Source organism: Peromyscus eremicus, chromosome 4, assembly GCF_949786415.1.
Source record: "Peromyscus eremicus chromosome 4, PerEre_H2_v1, whole genome shotgun sequence".
Taxonomy (NCBI): Eukaryota; Metazoa; Chordata; class Mammalia; order Rodentia; family Cricetidae; genus Peromyscus; species Peromyscus eremicus.
Window position 1 is genome coordinate 54755519 of NC_081419.1, and position 18054 is coordinate 54773572.

The 18054-nt window shown below is 43.4% G+C and overlaps 1 protein-coding gene across 2 annotated transcripts in view; it reads left to right on the forward strand.

Annotated features, from left to right (window-relative positions):
* Osbpl6 (oxysterol binding protein like 6) overlaps window positions 1-18054 on the forward strand; it is a 104265-nt gene that overhangs the window by 43764 nt on the left and 42447 nt on the right. The window contains exons 3-10 of one of the 2 annotated variants that reach the window (XM_059260751.1): window positions 424-516; window positions 6625-6747; window positions 9031-9084; window positions 10509-10622; window positions 10730-10900; window positions 13188-13320; window positions 16154-16257; window positions 17060-17152. In XM_059260751.1, coding sequence (XP_059116734.1) covers window positions 424-516; window positions 6625-6747; window positions 9031-9084; window positions 10509-10622; window positions 10730-10900; window positions 13188-13320; window positions 16154-16257; window positions 17060-17152 — 885 coding nt within the window. The remainder of the gene's footprint in view (window positions 1-423; window positions 517-6624; window positions 6748-9030; window positions 9085-10508; window positions 10623-10729; window positions 10901-13187; window positions 13321-16153; window positions 16258-17059; window positions 17153-18054) is intronic. The other variant, XM_059260753.1, reaches the window with a different exon arrangement.

The following is an 18054-nucleotide window of genomic DNA, read 5'->3' on the forward strand; positions in this document are numbered from 1 at the left end:
CTTTCCTGCTCAAATGTCTTGAGTCAATCCTTCATGCCCTGCCTATGTGCTTACATGCTACAGAGTTTGCAAAGTCAAGTTTCTCTTCAGGTTTTGTGGTTCTGACAACATTTGGGGACGATGAAGTTGGTGATGCATCTAAGTTGTTGTCCATCATCAGACATGCTCTTGTGTTCTAAAGGGTTTTTTTTTCCAGGATATACTCCTGTGACTCCTGTAAGGTCGAATCCAGCACTGTGGAAGACGTTTAGCAGTAAACTTCGAGAGGCGACATGCACTGCTGTTATTTTCTCGCTCCCACTTGGCCTTCAAGACACTTGCCATCTCCTAGCATCTCCCTGCCATGCTCCCTATGATCTTTCCCCTATGTTCACCGGTGTGAGGATGGGGCTCTAACCCTAGGTGGGTTTCTGTCATTTGCAGAGTATCCACGTCTTGGAGAGAACAGCGTCGTCAGGCACGGAGCCCTCTGTCAGTCGGCAGCTGCTAGAGCCGGAACCCATCCCCCTCTCCAAGGTCAGTGACAGTGTGATCGCTCACACAGGTCGCCCAGTGTGAGCTGTGAATAGTGTGGACTCTTGACTCTCTTAAGGTAGTGGTGAAGCCAACTGTAGGGCTTCTCTGCCACTTTTTCTACTTCCTGTACAGAGACTTCTTCTGCCTTGTGTGAGGGGAGAATAGCAAGAATTATATTTCCCTGGAATTTCCAGGTTTATTGTGAAGATCTAAAAGTATCTGAAGGGAAGAAATAAAAAAAAAAAAACATTGTTATTTGCTCTTGGAGGGATAAGCAAATAATTCTATGGTTAATTAATGTGGGAAAAAGAAATCACCAATCCAGCAATCATTATTGCCCAAGTACTGTATACTAACTAGTACTGTATACAAAGTGCTTCAGTACATTATCACATTTGATACAGTTTTTATAAGTAGCCCCTGACATTTAATGAAACTGGAAACTCAGGGTTTTCCTAAGACAAAAAGCTGTTAAGTAGCAGGGTGAGATACAAACTAGATTTGCCCAGTTCTGTAACCCATGCTGTCTGTCCCTACCTCACCTGCAAGGTCCAAGGGTGCCTACACCAAGTGGCCATCACACATCGTGACCTCTGTCTCTGTCTGGTGTCTACCTTCCAGCGGTGACTCTGGGGATAACGGTACAGGTTAAGACTCTTTCTGCATCGTGGAAGCCAGAGGTCCTTCCTCTTCGGCCTGTTCTCCCTCAGATTTGGGAAGCATCCAAAGTTACTTACATCTAAAATGCCAAAGTCCCTAGAGAAGATGGGCATGCACTCGTCCCCACTCCCGTGAGATGTTCATCAGGGCAGATGAGCTGGTTCCCTGATGGAAAAATTCTGAAAAGAGAGGACATGAAGATTTCATGTTCACATAAAAACAGCTTTATTTCCTGAAGATGATTAGTTATAAATGTGTACAACTGATCCTGACGCTTCGCTTCCTATATAAAGCCTAAACTTTTAAAAAAAAGAACATGCCACTATACTACGTATATTATATTGTGGATATGTACACTTGTACGTTTTATACTTTGAAGATGTTACAAGCTACAAAATTTATTCTGTCAGACAGAAGTAGAGAAAAATAATTATTAAACTACAAAAATAATTTAGAGGGGGGTGGAGAGATGACTCTGCTCTTACAGAAAAACCAAGTTTGCTTCTCAGAACCCATATTTGGCCACTGATAACTGCCTGTAATTCCAGCTCCAGGGGATCAGTTGCCCACTTGTGGCTTCTAAGAATGCCTGCACATAAGTGGCAAGCACACACGTGTGTATACTTGCACACACACGTATACACACATGCTTGCACACAGTTAATAATCAAAACATCTTTAAAAAAATAACAGAAATAAGAGGACAGACCTCCATTTGAACAAGAAATGGAGACTACATATTTAGTAGATATAATCATCATATCTCTTTGAAACGTCCATCCTCTATAGCTAGTGAAAAGAGGAAAAATACATAGATGGGGGCCGTGGAAAAGCTAACACTTAGTGTCATACATTCTCTCAGCCAGCCTCCAGATCATTAAAGTGGGTATTGAGTTCCTCACTGTCCACATAATTCCAGCATAAAGGTCTAATCCACTCGCTGCAGCTTGCCAGCACACAGCAGCTAGGGTGTGGGTCTGTTGACCCAAAGGAGGGTCCTGGCTAGGAGTACCAGCAGCGTTCACTCCCCAGGCTTCTGTTGTCTCCTGTTTAAATCTTGCTACAGGACTAATAGACCCGTTTTTGTTTTTACATCAGCACATGTGGACAGATCTTAGGGTCTCCTAAGAGTTAGTACCCACCCAGGAACCACTGCTTCTCACCACTTCAGAGCCTTTGGAGAGAACAGGCTTCCTGGGTATTGGTTGAAAGGAGGGCTTTGAACAAGACATTTCCCTGGCTCAGGATTTATTTAAATTCTTTGATGTTTTCAGCTCTTGAGACATTTTTCCTTATCCCACCCCAACCATAGACTGTCTTGTACTTTTTATACTTTGAAGGCATTACAAGTTACAACATTTATTCCGTCAGGCAAGAGTAGACCTCTAGTCCATGGAAAGGAAAGAATTACTAAACTAATTTAGAGGGGCTGGGGAGATGGCTCAGCAGTTAAGAGTGCTGAGGTTGGTCAGGTACTGACATAATCATCTTAGGGCTCTTGTTTCTAGTTCTGTTTTAATTAGACTTGGGAAGAGTGGAGACTCGAGCTTAAAATAAATAATAACGGAAAGTTCAGGAAAAAATACACTATTTGATTTTTAGAAGATTATTTTAATTTTCTTACAATGTACCTAATTCACTAAGTGAGAAAGAGAAATTTCGGCATTGTGGAAAACAGAATTCAGAAGGTTCTGTCTTGCGTGGCAATGAGTTGTTTCCTTTCCTGCATATTTTATTTGTAACCTTATCATCCCCAGCATTTATAATTGGAATAGGTGGGGCTATTGTGCTCTGCTTTTATCATTTGCCTCTTTGTCAGCTTATCTGATTGTTAGAACCGGATTAGAAGTCTTTTCTGTTTCTTTTGCTGGACTCGGAAACATTGTGCTCGAATAAACAGCACTGCCAGCTCAGAGCCTCAGCATTTCACTTAGGAAAGGAACTTCATTTGGGGTCTGTTCTGTTTTACTTACCTCTTTCCCACTCTCTAGTCCAGCTCTCCCAAGAAGGAAAGAAAACCACTCTAACAGAAATCAGGAGCGGTGGCTACAAAGAGATGAGTTCGTGTTACACTTGACTTTAGTTAGTAAGGGGATAAAATTGTACTTGTTACTAAATGTTTCCGTTTTATGTCATAGAGAGATTGACTCTTCATCAGACAGAAGGATGGTCAAGGGAGTGGGCACTACCCTTTTAAATAGGATGTAGATAGAAATGTCTTCAAATACAACTCACATATTACTAAGGACGGAAGTCCAGTGACTATATTTACACACATGGGAAGTTGCTCTTATTTTTAATTCCTTGATTATGTCCATCATTTTTATGGAATGTTACTGTTCTGATGAGAGCAGGAAGCCAGGGGTCCTTGATGGTTTCTGTCAGAATTTACGACTTTCTGTGTCTTCACACTGTTCATAAGTAGGGTCCTATTCTTGAGTTGCAGCCCAGTATTAAGAAAGAGGACTCCAGAGCCATGGTACCTGGGGTCATGGGATAGTTCTACCTCTACTTATGTCAGCTAAAAGACATGATATTCCACACAGCCCGAAGCTGCCTCATCAGAAACATTTTTATATCTAAGTCACAGATTAATTACAGCATTATTTGTTGTATTGTTTTGAGACAGGGTCTCTCTATGTAGCCCTGACTGGCCTGGAACTCACAGAGATCCACTTGCCTCTGCCTCCTGAGTGCTGGGATTTTTAAAGGTGTGCACCACCACATGCAACTCAGATCAGTCACAGTTACTGGCAGAATTATCTTCAAGCAGAAACCCACATCTTGAACTGTTGCATACCGTTGAAAGAATGCACAGTGTTGCCAAATAGACACCCACAAGGCATGATATATAGCTCATTCCTCAGCAGTGATTGTGGATGCGAGGAAATGGCAATGGTTTTAGGCTCTTTCCTGAGGTGGGGTGAGGCAGCTGTTGGGTTGGGTTTAGGTGCTGGTTGTAGGCTTTTCAGAGACAGGACCGTTCTCTGTGTTTTATCTCCTGATAAAACTTTTGAGAAAATTCCACCCTGGACATACATATTTTGATTTAGCATAGATTAGACTTGGCCCCAAAGCAAGCAGCCTCTAGGATGAGGAAGGGGAGAAAGAGATGGTGAACACGACCCTCTTCACCCATACCATCTGTGCCCCATAATGGCACCTGCTTTCCCAAGACTGTCAGAGCCTCACAGTTGCAGATTTGGTCTAGCCTGAGATACAGCGTTCTAACCATTTACGCTCTGCCCTTATGTAGGGATCTAAGGTAAAAGTCTTTTCAGAAGGCAGCTTCCAGATCAGCTGGGGGTGGACCACTTCCAAAGGCCTGTCCTGATCTGCACATAGAGCATCCACCCCTCTGAAGCTGAGGCTGCGGAGTTGGTTACACTGAGACCAGAGATTTTCCTTCCCTGCACAAAGTTTTGTAAGGGAAGTAAGAAACTTTTCTTTGTTAAAAAGACATATGGTAGTTCTGGGTTCACTCTAGAATCAGGGATGGTAAGAATGTTGCTAACACCTGGGAGAGCTGGCTCTGCATCACACTAGGTCAGCACAATAGAGCCAACCCTGTTAGTGGAGGTGTGGGCATGGGAGAGTTGTCCCCATTTCTCATCTGTCTTGTGGTGGCATGGCCTGGGACAAGTGGGAGAGCTGGCCCTGTGGTCATAAGTATGGGAGAGCTATCCCTGACTCCCACTAGCTGCAACACTCAGGAGAGCAGGCCCTGTACCATGCCAGGGCAGCACAAAGAGCCAACCCTGTTAGCAGAGGTGTGGACGAGTCAGCCCCTAAGTTGTGAGCATGGGAGAGTTGTCCCCATTACCCCCCTGTATGGTGGCAGCATGGGCGGGTGGAGGGGGGGGAGCTGCCGTCCCCCATTTCACCTATCAACACCTGAGGCAGGTGGAAGAGCTGACCCTGTAATCATAAGAGCGGGAGAGCTCTCCCTGATCCCCACCAGCTGCAGCACTTGGGGAGAGCAGGCCCTGCACCTCTCCAGGACAGCACAATAGAGCCAACCGTGTTAGCGCAGGTGTGGGTGAGTCAGCCCCGAAGATGTAAGCAAGGGAGAGTTATCCCCATTTCACATCTGAGGGACCAACCCTACAGCTGCCCAGGCCCATCATCCACCCCATCCATGATCTGCTGGAGTGTGTGAAGGGACCTGACCTGCAGATCCAAAGCTGCAGGATCTCCATAACACAGGGCAACAACAGGATATCCAGGAGGAACCCTAGGGAGAGTCCAGCATCCATAGGGTAGTAGAGGCCCTGAACTAGATCAATTTGCAATGAGTATGTGCAAGTAAAGATATATAGACAAAGGGGTTCCCATCACGACTCACTGTGTCACACTGCAGCATCCATGATGAGATTTTTTAAGTTTTTCTGTATTTTATTTCCTTTTTACTCTTAAATTTTGTTTTATTTGGGAGTGTGTGCAGGGGTAGAGGGCAGATGTGAAGGGATGGGGAAATGAATAGGATCAAGATACATGATATAAAAGACATAGAATGAATAAATGAATGAATGAATGAATGAATGAATGGAAAAAATAAAGACTATTGCTAGATCTGTGATCACCTAGAACATCTGTGATCATCTGTAAATGCTGATAATGCTTTAAAAAAAAACTAGTAACATATATGAACAAAACATGTCTAATGAGGGAAGAAACTGATTGAATCTGCTATCCAACAGGAAGGGAAGAGTGAGACTCTAGAGCCAACGTGCTTTTCATTTTAATTTGTTTACTTTGGGGTTTTATTCTTGCTGTTGGAGAGGTTGAATCTAGGGCCTTTGGGTATGCTAAGCATATGCTTTTCCAGGGATCTAGGATCCAGATAGCCTTGTAGCTGCGCTATCTCCGTGGGCTCCCAGGGGAACACGCCTCTTGGGAAGCCTGGACTTCTTGATATGTGCTGGTGAGGGAAGCGTTGATGCACACTTGGAGATGCACAGGGCTGCTGTGGGAAGGAGGAGGACCACAGTACTGCTCAGTGTTAACAGCAGGTTGTGTTCCACACTGGACCCCTGCAGCCTTCCCATTTCCACACAGAAAGCCTGCTCTACACACTGACTGGACATTTGTCGTCAGATGTCTAATTTTAAAACTTTACAGCCCCTCTGTGGCCCAGGATCATCAGGAGGGAAATGTACCTTAAACATTCTGAGTGCAGGAAGTCAAAATTCCTTTCTACTTCCAAGCAAACAGAGTGTTGCTGATGCACCTCTCCTGGAGTCTGCATGCCTCTGGTTTACCTGGGACACTCATAGGAGCTTCACTTGAAAGTGTGTGACTTGTTTTGATGCTACAATTAGCTCCAGCATGTCACTCATCTATTGTTGGGTCGAGGGCGGCATCACAGGTGACATTCTACCTAGGAGTCTCCGTAAATGTGTATTATTAAGCGCAGAACGTAAATGATTTGTTTTTCTTTTCTCTCAGGAAGCTGACAGCTGGGAAATTATAGAAGGGCTGAAAATAGGCCAAACCAATGTCCAGAAACCAGACAGGCACGAGGGATTTATGCTGAAGAAAAGAAAATGGCCTTTAAAGGGCTGGCACAAGGTAACTGCCCAATCAGATTGAAGCTGAGAGCATCATCTGGAGATCTTAGTCGTTATTAAGAGGGAAGCAAAGGTCACTGGAGCTTGTGAGTTTGAAACCTTGAAAACAAACAAAACCAGCAAACAAAAACCCAGAGAGGAGAGGAGAGAAAGGGGAGACAGAAGAGTCGAGGAGGGGAGGGGAGAGGAGGAGAAGAGAAAATGAATTCCGTGGCACGGGGGAGAAAGCTCTCTTGGGTTCTCAGTAGAACCCTCTTTGGTTAGGCGTCTTGGTGACTGTCACCTCACTGCAAGAGCAGCTTCATACATTCAGCACCTCTGCTGATGGATTTCATCTCAGAGTAGACGGGTCAAACGCTTGATCCAGCCACCAGCTGGCTCAAAGCAGAGAGGTATGGATGACAATTTCCTTAAAGAAATGGGCAGAGGAGAGACGACATCCCCACCTGTCTCTAGAGTAGCATGAAAAGCAAGCCAGAGGGGCTTCCATCTCACACAGCTTTCCCTTGTCAGAGACTATCTCCCTCCAGTCCACAATACCCCCCAATACCAAGGACTTCCCTCCTCCGTTCACCATTCTTCGAACTTGAATTTGGCCAGCAAGTGACTCCTTCTAGACCTGCCTCTGCCTTCCATCAGCTTTTATCTGTCTCCTCACTGGTAGTCTTATTTAGCTTTTTCCTGTGACATCCTGTAACTTATTCCTGGCTAGACTTCTTTAATAGAAACTTGAAATTGGGAAAACAGGCCAAAACTACATTTAAAAAAATGAATTTCTGGGTTCAGCTTAACGTTCTGATTCCTGACTCAGCAAAATGGCTGTGGACTGACATCTTTCTGGACCCTTCTGGACTGTGTGTTTGAATATTTCGCATGAAGACTGAGAGAGCATCCCCAGAGCCTTTTCCCCTCTCTCTAACACCACCAAGTATTGATTAAGCATCAGCCCATTTGAATGTCCAAGTTATAGGCAATTGAATGGCTTTTTTTTTAGTGTGGAACTTTTTTATTCTGGCAGGTACCTGTTGTTTTCAAGAACCCCAAACAAAGGGATTACAGTGGTCCTTTGTGGGTTCTACGCAGGGTGACTTTTGGGACCTGGCATTTTGCTGTCTCAGCAGCTGTGTGTTCATGCATCCCATAAAAATGTCCCAGCAGAGGAAATTCCAGCAACAGAAGGATATCCTACATGTGCCGAGCTGGAAAACGGGCCCACAATGTGGCTGGCTCCTGAAAGATGTTTGACTTTTTCTGAATGGCCCACAGAAAGGAAACCAACATTAGAGAGTCCTTCAGTGTTTGCAGTTAAAAAATGGCAAATACACTCATACTGTACCAGGCAGACCTCAGGGCAGACGATTGCCTACCCACCATCCTTTTTAATTCTTTCATTTAAAAAACATTTTTTTATTTTTTGAGAATTTCACACATGTATGCATTGTATTTTGATCATATCCACTCATTTCCTACCCAGTTCCCCCCAGAGCACCCCATTTCCCCCCCCAAAGCACCTCAGCACATCCTCTTACCAACTTTGTCCCTTTTTGTTTTAATATATGTATATTTCACTGGGCCCACTTAGTGTTGCCCATGTGCATTCACTGTGGCCGTTCCATGGAGCATGGACAACCTACCAATAGCCATATCCCCAAGGAAAAAGTAATTCTCCCTTCCCTTGTAACCATCAACTACCAGCTATGGGGGATCCCCCTTTTTATTCTTAATGTAGCCTGGAAATAATATTTAATCTCTTTTACTAATAGTAGAACACAAGCGTATTGCCAAGGAGAAAATACATGCACTTAAGCCTTTTAGGTAATTTATTAGCAATGGATCTGGTGTAATGGCTTCTGTAACAGCCATGAGAGTTTTTGGAAAGTGTCCATGGGAAATTCAGGAGTTTAGTTCCTGGGGGAATACTTCCCTGCAGAATAGTATAGAAATCTTTACAGCATTGCCATGATCTCTCCAGGTTGTTTTTTCCCTCACTTTTATAATGTCCAAATACAGTTCATTTAGGAAGCCAAAGTTGCAGGTCCTCAGACCTCCTCCTGGTGAAGACAAACCATGGAGAAAGGACCCCATTCCTAGCACGTGTAAAAGCACTCTACTAGAACTTGGACCCACTTCCTGTGACTGACTGTGGCCAGATGCACTGAATCCATGTATCAAAGTCATCAAACATGTTTAACTGCTGAATGCCGAGCAACCGGCAACCTGCACTTGGGAATGCTTTATGTAATTCAGAGTACAAACAGTAACTAGGGGTGTTTCGTTCTTGCAGCGCTTTTTTGTCCTGGATAATGGAATGTTAAAGTATTCAAAGGCACCACTTGATGTAAGTAGCTCGAAGGGCATGTTTTGCAGGTTGATTTAGAATTCTGCTTGAAGTGAGTAAATACTGTAACTGTGCAAGCTCTGTCCATAGTTACCAGCTTTCTGCATGTCTGTGCCTGTGCTATTTAACAAGCTACCAACTCTGCATGTTCTAGAGAAGGTATGTTTTATGCTTATACTCAAGATGGCATAAAGATCTCAAACTAGTGCATGAATATTTAACTTTTTTAAGCAGAAGTTTAAACCTAAAAGTGACATATTAATAATATCACCCTTTCTCGCCTCGAGGGAAGATTCTGAAAGTATTTTTTTCTTGGCACTTTGAACTAAATTCCATGTTCTTTGCTTTTTGAGATTTAAAGCCCTCCTTGTTTGTGTCAAAGTTCTTAAAAAACCGTCTTTTGTACTTAGTTTGTGTTTCATTCATCTTTTTTTTTTTGAGAACCTCCACTCATTAAGATTATCCCAAACTGCTTTTTCTTACTAAGTAGTACTTTGCATGCGTTATCTCCTAGTCTCTCTCTCCCTCCCATGTGGTGCAGGGAAATAACTAAGGGCTTAAAAGAGTTTTGTCTGCCCCTCTGCCGTGGAATCAGCTAAGGGCTTAGAATGCGTTTGGTCTGCCCCTCTGCCGTGGAATCAGCTAAGGGCTTAGAAGGAGTTTGGTCTGCCCCTCTGCCGTGGAATCAGCTAAGGGCTTAGAAGGAGTTTGGTCTGCCCCTCTGCTGTGGAATCAGCTAAGGGCTTAGAATGAGTTTGGTCTGCCCCTCTGCCGTGGAATCAGCTAAGGGCTTAGAAGGAGTTTGGTCTGCCCCTCTGCCGTGGAATCAGCTAAGGGCTTAGAAGGAGTTTGGTCTGCCCCTCTGCCGTGGAATCAGCTAAGGGCTTAGAAGGAGTTTGGTCTGCCCCTCTGACGTGGAATCAGCTAAGGGCTTAGAATGAGTTTGGTCTGCCCCTCTGACGTGGAATCAGCTATGCCCGTGGTCAGCTGAGGACAGCCAGAAGCAGGACTGGCTGCTCCCTGACCTCTGGTCTCAGCTGCCCACTTCTGCCCTAGCAGCTGCCATCCAGGTGATTCATGGGTGTCCTGGGTCACGGTTCAAAAGTTGACTTTAGTTATTTTGGGAGTCATTGGCGTTGCCTTATTGAGGAGCTAGGAGCTAAGCAATCTGGAATTATGAAGAGCTGACATTACCAGTTGTGCCCAAAATAGAAGAAGATGAGTAGTGTTGTGTGCTGAAATTGATGTGAAGTCATGACAACTCCAACTTAGGTCTCAGACCTTTAGCCATTTTCTCTTAATTAAAAAGAATGTAGTCACCCCGACAAGTGATTTAAACTTTTCCTTGAGCTCACCTTAGTTCAGAACAGAAACACACCAGCCCGTATACCCTTCCAGCATATTCACTCATCTTTTGATTTCAGATCCAAAAGGGGAAGGTCCACGGGAGCATAGATGTCGGACTGTCTGTCATGTCGATTAAAAAGAAAGCTCGGAGAATAGACCTTGACACGGAGGAGCACATCTATCATTTGAAGGTGAATTTGTTTTCAGCATCTGGCATTAGCTGGGGATGCGATTTGCCTGCCCCAGTGGCAGGCAGGAGACGGTTTCGGCAGCGGTCTTTCCTTGCTCCCTGGTTCAGGTGAAATCCCAGGACTGGTTTGATGCTTGGGTCTCCAAACTGCGCCATCACCGCTTGTACCGTCAGAACGAAATCGTGCGGTCACCCAGAGACGCGAGTTTCCACATCTTCCCTGCAAGTTCCACAGCAGAGTCCTCCCCGGCTGCTAATGTTTCTGTTGTGGATGGAAAGGTATGACTGTGCTGTAAGAAATCAGCCTGGAAATCGCTTAGAAATGTATACATACCCATCACTGTGTGTCCTTTGAAAACACCAGGGAGAGAAGCTTGATTTTGTAAGCTGTCACCCAGGAGACAAGTGAGATTGTCACTAGAGTTAATCACAAATGAAGAGGAGCTAGACGTGTGAGTCACCAGGAGAGTTTCCAGAAATGGACCACGTCATTTTTGTGTGACTTTTTAGGAATATGGGGAGGTAGAGCAAACATTGGTTTAATCAGCATCTGGGAATTCTTGGGTAGTAATAAAGAGACCCCAAAGTTCTGAAAGTGGAACCTATTTATTGCTTTGAGCTAAGATGTATACATGACACAGAGAGAGGCTACTCAGTTCCCCCCAGCGTCAGCTGGAGAGGTGCATTGGTATCAGCCGTGTTTCTGTGAGCAAGTACATTATGTATATGACAGCCGTTCATCTCTAATCTGTCACAGAGACTGTGTGTATGTGTACAAGTGACATAGCCATCCCAGGATGTGACCACACAGCAGTTTCCAAAGTCAGTACCTCCTTTCATTAACCCAAGTGCCAGACAAGAGAGGCTGCAGTTCCTCGGGATGTAATAAGGTTCATGGTCTGTGTTGCAGAAAAGCTGGAGGTATTTCTTGTCTGAAAGTCAAGGTTAGGAGAACAGGCAGGGAAACAACTGTTTCAGTGTTTGACTCAATAATTGGGGTGCATTGCACAGGGGTGCTGTGGCTTTGTGCTGGGTACCCCAGGCTCAGGTCAGAGAAGCTGAGTGGGTTCAGTGGAGAGTCTGCCTTCTCTTTTGCTTCCACAGGAGTCTATGTCATACCTAGATTACATAGTTTCCTCCATGCGTAGCAGTGGGAAACTTCATTGAGAAACACCAGAGCTAACGTCTCAAACTTGGTGATATGTTACCATGCTCGGTGTTTGTTACTTGATAGAAAGTACTTACTGGTGTATAAGTTATACCCCACTAATTGTATTTCACAAGGCATCCTGATCTGTGACTTCACTGAGGTTGCATTCTTGCTAAAGACAGTGTGATTACTTTTCTCCTAGTAATAGGGTTGACTGAAATACTAACCAGTTCTGGGAATAAGGAGAACAAGCCAAGAGCTAGAGAGATTGGGATTTGGGAACTCAGGGGTCCCCAAGATAATTCCCTGTATTTCTCTGGGCCTCCTGAGTTTTCATCACAGGGTGGAATGAATCTGGGTTAGTCCAAACTGAAAGAGAACTCTATCCCAAACAGATCTTTAAAAAGAAAAACATTAATTTTTAATTCTTAGGTTTTTCCAGCTTCTGCTGGTATCTTTGGCACAAAACATTGATAAAAGATGCATTCTTTCTGTGCCTTGTCTTATTTATTAAATAACTTGGGTGATATCTGAGATTGGTGAACTGAAACCAAATCCTTCCTCCCACTGTTTGCTCTGGAATAAGAAAACTCTCCAGCTCTGGTTTCCACAAAAGATCCATTTCTCCAGTTGCAAGTGGCACAGCTCAGAGCTCAAATTCCCTGAGAGATTTCCATTACATTTATCAAAATGCAGTAAAGAGCCTTTTGTCCCTTTTCTTGCCTTCCACATATCGAATTATGAGACTCCGGAGTATTAATTGGTTTATGGCCCTGTGTGGGTAATAAATAAGACTGGGTTTGCTAACTATGTGCATTATTTATTTCCTAATAATTTAGAAGAGGTATAATCAGTTGCAAGGGAGTATTAGAGTCAAACGTGACATTTTAAAGTCTCTTCATCCCCTTGGGAAGTACATTTTGGTGTATTTTTGCTATTTACTGTACACACTAGTATCTACATATTTTGTTCAAATTTATTCCACATAAAAATCCTTCCAATGGGAACGCTATCAGCTATAGGTAACTTGACAAGAAGGCCTTTTATGTAATCTACAGAATGGTTTTGAAGCATTCTAAGTAAGGCTGTTTGCTGGTGGGTAGTGAATTTAGGACTCACATGCGGCTGACAAGATTTTCAGCTGATCATTGGGGTACAGAGAGCTTCTGGAGAGGAGAGACCTTTAGCCAGGAGCTAAGGAGACTGTAGTGAGAACCCTGTATTAAATATAACTTTCTGAGTAATTTCAAGTGACAGGGTATCTGAGCTGTTGGGTCCTCGTGAGTGTGGGCCATTATGTTATTGAACACTGTTTTCTTCATGGGATGATGGAGGTAGCATTGATGGAGTGTTGTTAGCATGCGTGAATTCCGCCTTCATGTGTGTAAATGATGCGCTTCGTTTCTTTGCTTGTAGATGCAGCCCAACAGTTTTCCATGGCAGTCCCCTTTACCATGCAGTAACAGCCTCCCTGCGACCTGCACAACGGGGCAGAGCAAAGTGGCGGCCTGGCTGCAGGACTCAGAAGAAATGGACAGGTGTGCAGAAGGTTAGTTCCTGCCCTGGGGGGCCTCTCAGAGGAGGCCCCTAAACCCAAAGCTGGTGGAAATTAAAACATTGCAGCTCCTACCCTCCCTCCTACCCCCAGTGACCTGGCCTTTCCTTTCTCTTCGTTCTAGATCCTTCTCTGTTCTGTGACCCAGGCTTCCTTCCTGCCAATTCTCCCACCTCCTCACAAGTGGGTCTGTGTTTCTCTCCTGCCCTGGCTTCCTCTCTCTTCAGCCTTTTTATCTCTTCACTGCTTCCATCTCTCTGCCTTTACCCGTCCCTTGAGGCCTGAAGAACCTTCTATTCTTAGACCTGGACTCTGAGCTGCCCTCCTCTAGGTCCCTTCCATGCCTCATTCTCTGCCGTTCCCCACGGAATAATTCTGTTTCCTGCTAGCACAGATGTAAGCCGTAGGATCCAGGGTTGCATGTCTGGGGTTACCTGTGAGTGGGGTTTCATTGGAGAGAGGCCTTTGAGCATTCTGACTAGCCCATTCTATCCTGGGCTGTTTAATCTTTTACTTTCTCCTTCCTCAGCAGAACCCTTTGGCCCATGCTTAATCCATAAACCATTTCCATTGTGAAACAGTTTTCATTTAACCCACAAAACTGACAAAAAACAAGGGCCATGTACAGAGTATTTAATAAGTCTCCACTGATTGAATTTTTAAATGCTCTTGAGATACTGTATTACTTTTGTTCTTTTATGAAATTATAATAAAAACAGATGTTATGTAACTTTTTGATATTTTCACTTCGGAAGGAAAAATGGACAATCTGTTAATCCTGCACCCTCACCATTTTTTTAAAAAAACTCCAAATTTGCATTTTTTTCAACTCTCTGAGCCACCAACCTCCCGAACTTAACCCACATGTGAAATTATAATTTAAAAGGTATTTTCTATTCATAATCCTGTTCCTGTGACATCTCATTAAAGTGTTTTCCTTGGATGAATTCAGCACACACAACTTCCAGTTGTGGAAGGAGGCAGACCACTTTGAGACAGCCCTGGAGATTCCTGCAGTGTTTAGAGACCGCCATCTACAAGATGCTCCCCCCCCCCCTTAGCCCTGCCCCTATGGCTAGGAAAGAGCACGCAGGGTTCACACTCATTCTCACTGCAGAGCATGTATCCAAATGTGATGCGCTGCAAGCCCGGCTGGGTTTCCCCCAGGGGCCATATCAGCACCTGGACTCCATGTATGTCAGGGATTGTTGCAATGAACTCGTCTCCCTGTTCACACAGCCAACTCAAAGTCTTGTCCTTATCCTTATCAACCTTTTGCTGTGATCCATTCCTATCTTCGTGACCCAGACCCGCCATTCTTGTTGTCCCTGGTGGTTATACAGCCTCCTGACTTCATCACCCAGTCTCCAGCTCAGTTGTTTCATCCTTCTCAGAGGCTCATGGGAAATTATCACCTGTGAGCCGATTTGCAGGCCCTGTTCCAATACTTAGCAGCCAATATTCTGTTGTATTCAGCCATGGGACATAGCTACTGTTCACTTTCTGCACTTGGAGAATGAGGAGAATGAAATTTGTGATGGTTCTGACATCTGCCCAAGATTATAGAGCTGCCTTGGTGGGGAGGTTGGGATTGCAGCCAACCCACATTTGACTGATCCCAAAGTCAGTACTTTGCCTCCTCAAGCCTGGCAGTCCTTAAAATAACTGTGCAGACACCCTCCCTCGGCTCTTCACTGGCTCCAGGGTGTTACTCCACAGTACTTATCTCAGCATTTAGCAGCCAGTGCATTCAGCATCATGGCCCTGCCCACCCCTTCAACCTTCTTTCTTCTGTAGACTCAACAATGGTTGCTGTTGGGTTTTGTTTTATTGTTTTGTTTTTTTTTTTTCTAACTTGAATGTATTTACATACGTCCTGCGGTGTGCCTTTGGCTAGATGGTTCTCCCAACCTCTTTGCTCTCCTCTACTTTTCTGTTTGGCTAAAACTTTTCTGTCAATCTTCTAGACCCTTTGGGGATGAGATGGGGTCTCTTGTAAATCTGCTCACAAACCATGAAACCAAGAACATTCTCCTTTCTCCTAATCTCTTGCTGTACTTAAAAAAAAAAAAATCTATACTGAACATTTGTTGTAGAACAAGCTTACTCCTGAGATGGTTTTTAGTTCAAAAGGAATATTTCATACTTATTTCATTGGTTGAATTTCAAAAGACATAACATTTTATGGGACCCATTATATGTCTGATTTATAGCTCTAACAGTAAAGGTAATTTGCTCTTCTGGACTTGTATGAATCCAAGCCCCAAATATATGGGGAAATTGCTTGGTTCCTAGAGCATATTTCTTCCATAGAGATGAAATTGAAATTAGTAAAAGTCTACAATAGATATTTAAGGAATCATTCCTTGCCATATTATTAGTGAGCTGAAGAACAGATGTGTTTAATTGATTTTTACTCTGTTCTGTTTTTTTGAACTTGACTTTGGTTCCACCCAAATTCCATGCAGCCACCTTGTGAACCATTTTAGAGGAACAAGTAGATAGGCCCCTAGGAATAAAACCACAAAACTGCTGAAGTCTCCAGAGTGTCCATGAGACAAAAAGCTGTGAGGACAGGAAAGTGATCACACACAACTTGATATGTCAAAGTCATCTGCTTCAGAGCCACAGTTGGTAAGAATGGGCTTTGAAATCCTCTCACTACCAGTGGCTCCTGTGGTTCTGACACAGAGAGGAGTATCGCCATTATATAAATATAGATCTGCCCATCCATCTACCACATCGTATCTACCACCGTGTGGACTGAGTCCCCTTCAATATTGCTGCCACCATTTCTACCCAGTTCTAACACTTTTGTCTTTACTAGATCTTGCACACTGTCAATCAAACCTTGTGGAACTTAGCAAGCTCCTGCAAAACCTGGAGATACTTCAGAGGACTCAGTCAGCACCTAACTTCACTGACATGCAGGTAAACGTGACTGTCCCGGTAACGAGATCTAAGATCCTAACTTAAACCCTTTCTGGACTGTTCTATGACTATGCAAGGTGACACTCAAAAGGAAGTGACTATAATCAGACTAACAGTGCGATATTTCTAATAATATCAATAGATGGTTTATATTCTGGACTTATTCTTTTCTTCCTTTCTTTAGTTAATGAGTATGTGTGTTTTACCTACATGTGTATCTGTGCACCATATGTGTGCAGTGGCCGTGGAGTCCTGAAGAAAGCATCAGATCCCCTAGAACTGAAGTAATAATAGATGGTTGTGAGCTGCTCTGTGGGTGCCGGGATTCAAACCTATAAGAACAACTGCTGAGCCATGTCTCCAGCCCCTCTGGAGTTATTCCTAATACTTTCAAAGTTTGGTGTCATTGTTTTAACTAAGAAGCATTTTACCAATGTTTACATTTGAATATATTTTAGACTTTTGTAGACATGCATATTTGTGTCACTCTCCCATGTCCCTTCTGTGTTAACAATGATGGCTTTGAAGTTTAAGCTGTGGAACTTGCAGAAGTATAAACATCTTTTAATGTAGAAAAGATGCTCACAATCTCTAATCTGTTTTCATTTTTACACACTAGAAGTAGAACTTTCATAAGTAAGCTGTAGAGAAGTCTTTGGTTTTAGTATAATGTCTTTCTTCCTTGGCTGGCTTGCTTTGGGGTTCTAACAATTCCTTACTAACTTTCTGGGCTCTTTGTATGTGTTATCATCTGTGTGAACTTAATAATCCTTTGTTGCTTTTAACTATTTGTGTAATGTAGGCTAACTGTGTAGATATTTCAAAGAAAGACAAGCGGGTCACAAGACGCTGGAGAACAAAAAGTGTCAGCAAAGATACAAAAATGCAACTGCAGGTACAGCTTTTTCTTCCCATTCCTTCGCGTTGTGTTCCCCTTGAAAACACTGTCTCTGTGTGCGTTCGGGGTCAGCCCTGGGCTCCCAGGACGGGGAAGGACCAGCTCGACCACTTTAAAGCCTGTGCTTTGCAGACGGAGTTGTCTTACCTAAACATGGAATTATTGGTTTTAGTTAGTTGGACATAAGTCCCCAAACCTTGAAATTTGGCCACACGGTAGGATGTCCATCCTTAGTCACAGCCTTTAAACTCAAGCATTAAAACTGAGACAGAAAGCCACTTTAAAATCAAAACTGGAAAGCCAGTGGACTGTAATGTATTTTCCTTTGTGTAGTCTCAGGGTTAGGAGGCTCTTTTAGGGGTGAACTTGTTCACAGTTTTATCAAGGCCTTGTAGGAGGTGCTGTAGGTTAAAAATCAAGACATCCGGTGCTAGTGTGACCACTGGGATTCTCTGGCCTCATAATTGATGCATTTCTGTTCAACTTTCTGGACTTTAATTTGTTCCTGCTCAAGTTATAGAATTAACTTAATGATTACTGAATTCTGATTCTGAATTCTGTCTCAACTCTAAAATTCTGTAATTACAAAGATAGATCATATCTGGCCTACAATGGCCACTCTCACATTGAAACTAAAATCTCCATAGCTCATAATAAACTTACTTGAAATAAAAATTTTAATTGCAATGAATAGTTATAAATTTTCAAATATGATCCTCTTATGTTATTGTATTTCAGTGATACAGAATATGGTAAATGCCTTCAACCCCTTATGTCATAAGTGATATTACTTTCCAATCTTGACAGAAATCTCTACTATTCTTACCTTAGCTGTGTAAGATGATTACTAACCTGCACAGTTAAAATTAGACTTCAGGTTTTTGTTTTTAGTTATATCG